Source organism: Salvelinus sp. IW2-2015, linkage group LG6.2, assembly GCF_002910315.2.
Source record: "Salvelinus sp. IW2-2015 linkage group LG6.2, ASM291031v2, whole genome shotgun sequence".
Classification (NCBI taxonomy): Eukaryota; Metazoa; Chordata; class Actinopteri; order Salmoniformes; family Salmonidae; genus Salvelinus; species Salvelinus sp. IW2-2015.
Genome location: NC_036846.1, coordinates 608,381 through 618,380, shown reverse-complemented (window position 1 = coordinate 618,380; position 10,000 = coordinate 608,381). Strand labels below are relative to the sequence as shown.

Genomic DNA, 10,000 nt, shown 5'->3' with positions numbered 1-10,000 from the left:
CTACACACTCACACACACTGTCACTCATACACACGCACACCCACTCACATGCAAGCTGCTGCTACTCTTATATCCTCTTGCCTAGTCACCTTACCCCTGTACATATCTACCTCAGTCACACCAGTATCACTGCACATGTAAATATGGCATTATAACTGACTTTTTAAATATTTCCTGTATATAGTATGCTTACTTTATTGTGTCTTTCTCATTCTTATTTCTCGTGTTTTTTTTCTAGTAATAAATTGTTATTGATTACTCCATTGTTGGGTTTGGAGCTTGCAAGAAAGGCATTTCACTGTACTTGTGCACGTGACATTAAAACGTGAAGCTTGCAACTTGAAATACACACACACACAGTCTTAAAACTAACCTTGCGGTAAAACAATTGGAGTGCCGCTGTTTCCCAATGTTCTTGAACTTGGGATTTCATTTGAAGCTACATACTGTTATTGGGTGATTCCATGCCAGTGGGAGTGGAAAACATTTTTGGTGTCTCCGATTGATCTGGCACTTCTCATATAGGAACTTCATTGGGAGAAAGAATGTTTAACATGCTTTTTACATGTGTATCACAAACCATTTTCTTGATGAAATTTTCCAATTTAGGCCTTTTTTAAACCTATACATGCCTCCTATAAGACCCTATGATCCATGAACTGTACACGATACAGACAACCTCTTGGTCTCATTATACCCCTTATAGTGTGCTCTAACATTTGGAGTATGTCTAGATTCTGAAATACACATTTTCACAATTTACTCAACATAAGGATTATTTAAAAATAAAGAAACGTCCTCTCACTTTTCAGCAAACTTAACATGTGTAAATATCTGTATGAACATAACAAGATTCAACAACTGAGACATAAACTGAACAAGTTCCACAGACATGTGACTAACAAAAATTGAATAATGTGTCCCTGAACAAAGGGGGGAAGTCAAAATCAAAAGTAACAGTCAGTATCTGGTGTGGCCACCAGCTGCATTAAGTACTGCGGTGCATCTCCTCCTCATGGACTGCACTAGATTTGCCAGTTCTTGCTGTGAGATGTTACCCTACTCTTCCACCAAGGCACCTGCAAGTTCCCAGACATTTCTGGGGGGAATGGCCCTAGCCCTCACCCTCCGATCCAACAGGTCCCAGACATGCTCAATGGGATTGAGATCCGGGCTCTTCGCTGGCCATGGTAGAACACTGACATTCTTGTCTTGCAGGAAATCATGCACAGAACGAGCAGTATGGCTGGTGGCATTGTCATGCTGGTGGATCATGTGAGGATGAGCCTGCAGGAAGGGTACCACATGAGGGAGGAGGATGTCTTCCCTGTAACACTCAGCATTGAGATTGCCAGCAATAACAACAAGCTCAGTCCGATGATGCTGTGACACACCGCCCCAGACCATGACGGACCCTCCACCTCCTAATCAATCCCGCTCCAGAGTACAGGCCTCGGTGTAACGCTCATTCCTACGACGATAAACGCGAATCCGACCATCACCCCTGGTGAGACAAAAACTTTTTGCCAGTCCTGTCTGGTCCAGCAACGGTGGGTTTGTGCCCATAGGCGACGTCTGGTGAGGACCTGCCTTACAACAGGCCTACAAGTCCTCAGTCCAGCCTCTCTCAGCCTATTGCGGACAGTCTGAGCACTGATGGAGGGATTGTGCGTTCCTGGTGTAACTCGGGCAGTTGTTGTTGCCATCCTGTACCTGTCCCGCAGGTGTGATGTTCGGATGTACCGATCCTGTGCAGGTGTTGTTACACGTGGTCTGCCACTGCGAGGACAATCAGCTGTCCGTCCTGTCTCCCTGTAGTGCTGTCTTAGGCGTCTCGCAGTACGGACATTGCAATTTATTGCCCCGGCCACATCTGCAGTCCCCAGGCCACCTTGCAGCATGCCTAAGCCACGTTCACGCAGATAAGCAGGGACCCTGGGCATCTTTCTTTTGGTGTTTTTCAGAGTCAGTAGAAAGGCCTCTTTAGTGTCCTAAGTTTTCATAACTGTGACCTTAATTGCCTACCGTCTGTAAGCTGTTCGTGTCTTAACGACCGTTTCACAGGTGCATGTTCATTAATTGTTTATGGTTCATTGAACGAGCATGGGAAACAGTGTTTAAACCCTTTACATTGAAGATCTGTGAAGTTATTTGGATTTTTACGAATTATCTTTGAAAGACAGGGTCCTGAAAAGTTCAATAATATGAATATCGCAAAACAATCTTTTTGGGGGATTTTGTTCATTTTATGACATTGTTTGGAACAATTAGTCTACATTAGCCACATTTCCAGAGTGGGCTCTCTGCTAATTCTGAAGTTATGATCAAGCACCACCAACACAGTGAATGGTAAATGGATTCAAAGGAAACTCCCTCCGCTGCTGATTTGCTGAATATGCAGTAGGCACACACAAACACACAGTGTTAAACCATCACTTTTCTATGAATTACGGCCACATACAGTTCAGATTCTCTGTAGACTACTATAACACTGTCCAATATTCTCATTACAATGTTTTTGTATTAGCTGACCCACTGCAGAGAGGAAGAACAAGAGACAATGACAGAGGAAACGGAAATGGAAGCAGACGTGAGTCTGAGTCACCGATCTCTGTGCTTGGCCACCAGGTGTTTGCTAATGCAGTTTACTGTAGAGGACGAGAGGAGAACCGTCTGACTGAATGACCGAATAGAGAGGCAGTTTGCAGAGCTAAGGGCATGGTGTGTGTCAAGCTTCTCAGAGAAGGAGTGCTGATATAGGATCAGTTTTGCCTTTTTGATTTAGGATCAGTTTTGCCTTTGATATCACAATGAATGAGATTACATGCATAGGGGGGGGGGGGGCTGATCCCAAATCAGCACTCTTACTCTGAGATGCTTGAGACATACATGTACAGCCCCTGGACTGGCTCTGTAAGTCTCATCTCTGTTCTGTTAGCTATTGATCCTAGCTGATGTTGTCTGTAGACCTTATCACAGCATATTTCCCCCTTCCCTCACTCCCTCGCTTTTATGAATGCATACAGATGCATACGATCAGACAACACCCCCTACTCCATAATTCTGGATGTCGCCCCATAGCCCTTGATGGCGGCTACTTAACATTTAGAGAGAAAGAGAGAGACCGAGAGAGACAGAGAGAAAGAGAGACCGATAGCGAGAAAAGAGCAAGAGGTGAGAGAGGAGAAGGGAACAAACGATAACAGCTCCACAGGTCTATGGGAGGCTGTGAGAACAAATGTATAATTTCATTTTAATGCGCTGAGGGTAAGAGGCGCTGCTCTCCAGGCGCTCGCCACGTGTTGTTTACTGGACGGATTTTAATGGGTTGTTGGCCACATCATAAAAAAAGCCACTCTGTATCACCAGCAGTGACCTCGGGCTGAGCTGTTATCTAGCCTACTTCAAAGAGCCTCGCGTTCCCTGTGATGTATCACCAACACACACAAATGTGGAGACACATTCACTTAATTCAGGCCGCTACGTACACACACACACACACACCAAGGGTATTGTCAAACTGCCCAATCATGTCCTCTAAAGTAATTGAATTCCTTTTTAAACATAGAGAGATGAGGACAAGGTGGAGGGGGGGGGTGAGGGAGTGATGGGGGAACATAGCTGAGAGATGGAAGGGAGAGGTGGAGGGGTGAATTAGGGCGACGAGAGGTGATGAAGCAGCGAGTGCAGCCCAGATTCCGCTGAAATGGATTTTTACAGCATAGTGCAGCGCTATCAATTTGCAAAGGGAGGACAAAAACCAACAACAAGCGAAACCACATACCAAAATGAACCTCGGGATCGATGGTGTACAACTCCAACGTGCGTCGGTGCTGCTGCGCTGGCTGTTTTAACAGAGCTAGTGTAAACAACACATGAGGGAGAGGATCAGATGAACACAGATAATCCTAGTGGTTTACAACTGTCCTCTGAGAGAAAGAATAGATGGATCCTCTCCTCTTGTCTCCTCCTCCCCTCTTCTCTTTGTTTCCTACTCTTCTCCTCTCTTCCTCTCCACTGTTTGTCTCCTCCACTTCTCTCCTCTTCCCTCTTCCACTACCTAATACAAAAACAGGAGATCGAGAATCAAGGTGAATGAACATAATGGCCAGAGGTTTGTCCCCATTTTGTTTTTGGCAAGGATCACGCCCGAGTGACAATGGAGGGCATAGTTAGAGAGAGTGAGAAGAGTAAAATCGCACTGTACTGTAGAGAGAGGGAGGGAGAGGAGGGAGAGTGAAAGAACAGGCCAAAGAGGGGGAGAAAAGAGATCACTTCTGGAGAGGATACTACAAGACACTGGCTGTAATGAGAAAAATAAATAGAGGAATGGAGAAAGACAAAGAGGATGGGTAAAGAATGAAACTGGGAGGATGAAAGAAAGAGAGAAAGTTAGAGGAAGAGAGGAAATACAAAAGTAGGCGTGATGTAGACTACAGAAGCCTGCTGCTTCCCAAAACCAGGGTCCCCTGGGTTCCCCCCATAACCACCCCTTGCCATGGACCTTTGCCAGCACTGCCCTTCCACACTTCTGTTAAGTCGTTTCTACAGCACGCTACAGCTCACTACTACTTCTGAGCCTGGTTGAGAAGCACATCAGGTGTTGCCAATTAGGGTGATCGTCAGTCAGTGTCCCAGCTTTCAAGTCGTGAGGCTGCTGTCTTTGTTTAGTGGCCATGAGGTCTTTCGTTTGTTGTTGAGTCTTTAATTTGGGCATGACTTTGGTATTTTTCCTTTTTGTAAATATTTAGGTTTCGTCACCATCTGAACAAATAATAATCCGCTTGGACTGGCCGACCAAGAGGTCAAGAGAGACCGAGCTGGTCGTGGACCAAGTTAAGGTTGCTACACTACATGACCAAAAGTATGTGGACACCTGCTGGTCGAACATCTTATTCCAAAATCATGGGCCATAACAGCCTCCACTCTTCTGGGAAGGCTTTCCACTAGATGCTGGAACATTGCTGCGGGTACTTGCTTCCATTCAGCCACGAGCATTAGTGAGGTCGGGCACTGATGTTGGGCGATCAGACCTTGCTCGTAGGGAGCATTCCAATTCATCCCAAAGGAGTTGTGGGCTGTAGGTCAGGGCTGTGTGAAGGCCAGTCAAGTTCTTCCACACCGATCTCGACAAACAATTTCTGTATGGACCTCGCTTTGTGCACGGGGGCACACCTTTTGTGCACGGGGGCAGCGAGTTTCATGCTGAAACAGGAAAGGGCCTTCCACAAACTGTTGCCACGAAGTTCGAAGCACATAATCATCTAGAATGTCATTGTATGCTGTAGTGTTAAGATTTCCCTTCCCTGGAACTAAGGTGCCTAGCTCGAACCATGAAAAACAGCCCCAGACCATTACTTTATGGATGGCACTGCATTCGGGCAGGTAGCTTTCCTGGCATCCGCCAAACCTAGATTCGTCCGTCAGACTGCCAGAAGGTGAAGCATGATTCATCGCTCCAGAGAATGCATTTCCACTGCTCCAGAGTCCAATGGCAGCGAGCTTTACACCACTCCAGCCGATGCTTGGCATTGCGCATGGTGATCTTAGGCTTGTGTGCCGCTGCTCGGCCATGGAAACCCATTTCATGAAGCTCCCGACGAACAGTTGTTCTGCTGATGCTGCTTCCAGAGGCAGTTTGGAACTCGTGTTGCAACCGAGGACAGACAATTTTTACACGCTTCAGCACTCGGCGGTCCCGTTCTGTGAGCTTGTGTGGTCATCCTTGGCGGCGTAGTGTGTTACTAATGGTTTTCTTTGAGACTGTGGTCCCAGCTCTCTTCAGGTCATTGACCAGGTCCTGCCATGTAGTTCTGGGCTGATCCCTCACCTTCCTCATGATCATTGATGCCCCACGAGGTGAGATCTTGCATGGAGCCCCAGACCGAGGATGATTGACCGTCATCTTGAACTTCTTCCATTTTCTAATAATTGCGCCAACAGTTGTTGCCTTCTCACCTAAGCTGCTGCCTATTGTCCTGTAGCCCATCCCAGCCTTGTGCAGGTCTACCATTTTATCCCTGATGTCCTTACACAGCTCTCTGGTCTTGGCCATTGTGGAGAGGTTGGAGTCTGTTTGATTGAGTGTGTGGACAGGTGTCTTTTATACAGGTAACGAGTTCAAACAGGTGCAGTTACTACAGTAATGAGTGGAGAACAGGAGGGCTTCTTAAAGAAAAACAACAGGTCTGTGAGAGCCGGAATTCTTACTGTTTGGTAGGTGATCAAATACTTATGTCATGCATAAAACTGCCTAATTAATTACATAAAAATCATACAATGTGATTTTCTGGATTTTTGTTTTAGATTCCGTCTCTCACAGTTGAAGTGTACCTATGATAAAAAATTACAGCTTTCTACATGCTTTGTAAGTAGGAAAACCTAAAAAATCGGCAGTGTATCAAGTACTTCCCACTGTATATAGTCTCCCTGGACACATGTACATTCAACACTTAGGAGCATACGCTGGTTTCTTCCATAAATGCACACATTCATTCAGGTTACAGACCATCTAACTAGGCCTAGGACCCCTAGACAAAGCGAGTGCCACAATACCCGTAGGCTAGTTATGGGTTTCGTAACACACCCTCCTCCCCTCTTCCTCCTACTCCTGTTCTCTCCACCCGTCTCTCATAAATCGGCTGTGAGAGTGAAGAATAAAGAATCAGAGAGATCTGTCAGTGCTACATAAAAAGCCCACTGCCTAATAAATACATGTCCGGAATGAATTAGGAGATTAAATCATCACAAGGCATTAATGCCAGAGCCACAGCGCAAGATGAAAATCTCATGGCACCATTCTGTTTGTCCGCTCATTTCGCAGCTCCGTATTCATCATCCCTAAGGCTTTGGTAATGCTGCGTTTGAGGGATTGGTGTGTGTGGATGTTTGTGTGGATGTGTATTTGTGTGCTTTGATTGTGGATTGGTGTGTAGTTCTGGATGCATTTAATCCCTTCGTTGTGTGTATTTATGTCATTTTTGGGGATACCGGTATATCAGTTATTTTGAACAGGACAATTGGTGTGTTTTTTTTTGTTGCTTCCATTTCTGATGGTTATTATGATTCCACAGAGACAGAGGCGAGGCCCAGCAGACATGGGGAACCAGGAGCCAAAGCCCACTCCAACCCAGGAAAGAGGAGAACAGAAGAGGGTGAGTTCTACTGTTAGCGTCATCATTCATCAACAATGTTGCGGTCCGTCTGTCTTGGGTCTCGGTCCCTTGGTTGACAATTGATTTTTGACCGGGGTGTGGGTGAAATAACAAAATCAGGAATCTGCTGTAAACTGTAATATCTCTGTAATATCTCTGTCAGGTGCATTTTAGAGCTTTGTCTCTGAGTGTGTGAGTGGGATAACCTCAGCCCACGGCTGTCATATAGCAGCAGCGTAGCTAATTAGTTATCACCGGATCAAAGACATCCCCCTCAGTAATGTGGTGTTTTAGCACAGGCAACATGAAAGCAGTAGTAGGGTGCCTTAGCTGAAGCTAACATGAAGTTCTTAGTAATGCAGCATGTTAGCCGATGCTAAAGTGAAAGCAGTAATACGGCACATTAGCGGAAGCTAACATGTAGGTAGGGAGTAATGTGGTGTGTTTGCGGAGGTTACCATGAAAGCAGTGCTAGGGTGCATTAGCTGAAGCTAACATGTTGTACAGTGGAGGCTCCTCAGAGGAGGAAGGGGAGGACCATCCTCCAGTGAATTTCATAAAAATACAAATCGGGTTAGGCCGGTAGGGATATCCTTGTCTCATCGCCACCAGCGACTCCTGTGGCGGGCCGGGCGCAGTGCGCGCTAACCAAGGTAGCCAGGTGCACGGTGTTTCCTCCGACACATTGGTGCGGCTGGCTTCCGGGTTGGAGGCGCGCTGTGTTAAGAAGCAGTGCGGCTTGGTTGGGTTGTGTTTCGGAGGACGCATGGCTTTCGACCTTCGTCTCTCCCGGGCCCGTACGGGAGTTGTAGCGATGAGACAAGATAGTAATTACTAACAATTGGATACCACAAAATTGGGGAGAAAAGGAGGTAAAAAATAATAATAATAATAATAAAAAAAGTTGTCCTTTTTAGATAAAACTATACTAAATATATTCACGTCACCAAATAATTGATTAAAACATACTGTTTTGCAATGGAGGTCTACGGTAGCCTCAACAGCACTCTGTAGAGTAGCACCAGGGTGTAGCCGGAGGACAGCTAGTTTCCATCCTCCTCTGGGTACATTGACTTCAAAACAGTACCTAGGAGGCTTATGGTTCTCACCCCTTCCATAGAATTACAAAGTAATTATTACAACTTCCGGGGTTGTCCTCCAACTTATCAGAGCTTTTGCAGCATGAACTGACATGTTTTCCATCCAATCAAATTATCAGAGAATGAATCTAGTACTGAAAGCATAAGCTCCAGCTGCATGCACTGCAGTGACAGAAAGACAATAATTTTAAGTTTTTAACAAATGTATTTCTTAAAAAATGAAGAAGCAAGAGAGAAAGAGATGGAAAGCTAGCTATATCTCCATGTTTTTTTCTCTCACTTTCACGTTCACTTAGCTAGCGAATGCAGCTTGCTAGTTTAGCCTACTCAAACACCCCACTCAAACAGAGAGGGATGCTATGTTAGCTAGCTGGCTATGGCTATGGCTATCCAACACTGGAACTCTTCCAAGTTAAGGTAAGCTTTTGGTTTTTATTAATTTATTAATTGCCAGGGCCTGCTAAACTGCTTGCTGACTGTACACTGTACTGCATGATTGTAGTGGGTTTATGAACACGTTAGTTCTCGTAGCTATGTTGACTAGTATGACGTTAGTTAATATGGTGACAATGATGTAGGCTGTGTGTAGCGGTTAACAGTTATGATATAAATGTTTGGCTTGGCCTGTTCACAGACAGCTGATGTGTTGTGCACTGAAGTCCACAAGCGAAGGGAAAAGGTGAGAGGAGGGGAGAGCGCGTAGATGTGAGAATGAATTATACATCAACTGATCATGCTGTTTGTATGTGGCTGCTATGAAAGTGAACTGTGTTTGCATGTGATCAGAGGGGTATTCATTCCCGCCGATTCTGTTTAAAAGCGTTTCTTAAATGGAAGCAAACAAAACAGAACAGGGATAACATACCTGAATTTGTCCAATAGAAACTCTTGTTTGCAACTGTTGGACTAATGATTTACACCCTAGGTCAGCTAGATGCAGGCAAGGCGATATTGAAAGTGTTACTGTCTGTCACATTGATTACTCTAGTTTTTCTCCTACGTTGTAAACTTTCATTCATAGGCTAGGTTGTCGCAACCTCATGATGGGTACAGGTAAAATTCAAGTATCATGGAGTAGCCTAAACCTATCGATGTTACATTGAGCTGGATTAATGGAATATGCTGTAATAGCAATAAGGCAATGCTCATAAAAAAAAATGATCGTCCTCCCTCATCTTAAATGGTACCGGCCGCCACTGATGTAGTAGTTAGTAATGCAGTGTGTTAGCCAAGGCTAACATGAAAGCAGGGGCTAATATGGAGAAGAAGGGTAGCATGGCCTGGCATAGGCCAACATCCTCTTAGTGTGTTAGTGTTTAGCATCGGCAAACAAGCCTTCAGATCAGTAATGTTGTGCGCATTGACTATTGAATTTAAAACATTTAATTGGTTAGATTGAATAAATTTCTCGAATATAAAACATGCAGTATTTAATCTAGTGTAACTTGCACCGGAAAAGCACATATCTCAAAAGTAATATCAGCATGTGTGTGTGTATGCTAACATGAGAGAAAATGTGTTTTTTTAGATGTGCATTTTAGCTCCCGGCTCTCGTGGAGCAGCAGAAACCTATCTGTCGGATGCATTACACAGAACACGGTGGGGAATACTTATCAGGCTCATTTATTTTTGTATGATTCTTTTGAATTTCAGGTCCTTACATGAGGGCGGACTAGACACTAATGACTAGAATATACTGGTCACAAACATTTTTAATCAAAGGGTGTATGTGTTTGGGTGTGTCGG

General features: G+C 44.9%; 1 protein-coding gene across 1 annotated transcript in view; it reads left to right on the top strand.

The window, feature by feature from the left end:
• Positions 1-10,000, top strand: part of LOC111965479 (testican-1) — a 101,992-nt gene that overhangs the window by 314 nt on the left and 91,678 nt on the right. The window contains exon 2 of the mRNA XM_023989657.2: positions 7,074-7,154. Within this exon, the coding sequence (XP_023845425.2) occupies positions 7,074-7,154 (81 nt within the window). The remainder of the gene's footprint in view (positions 1-7,073; positions 7,155-10,000) is intronic.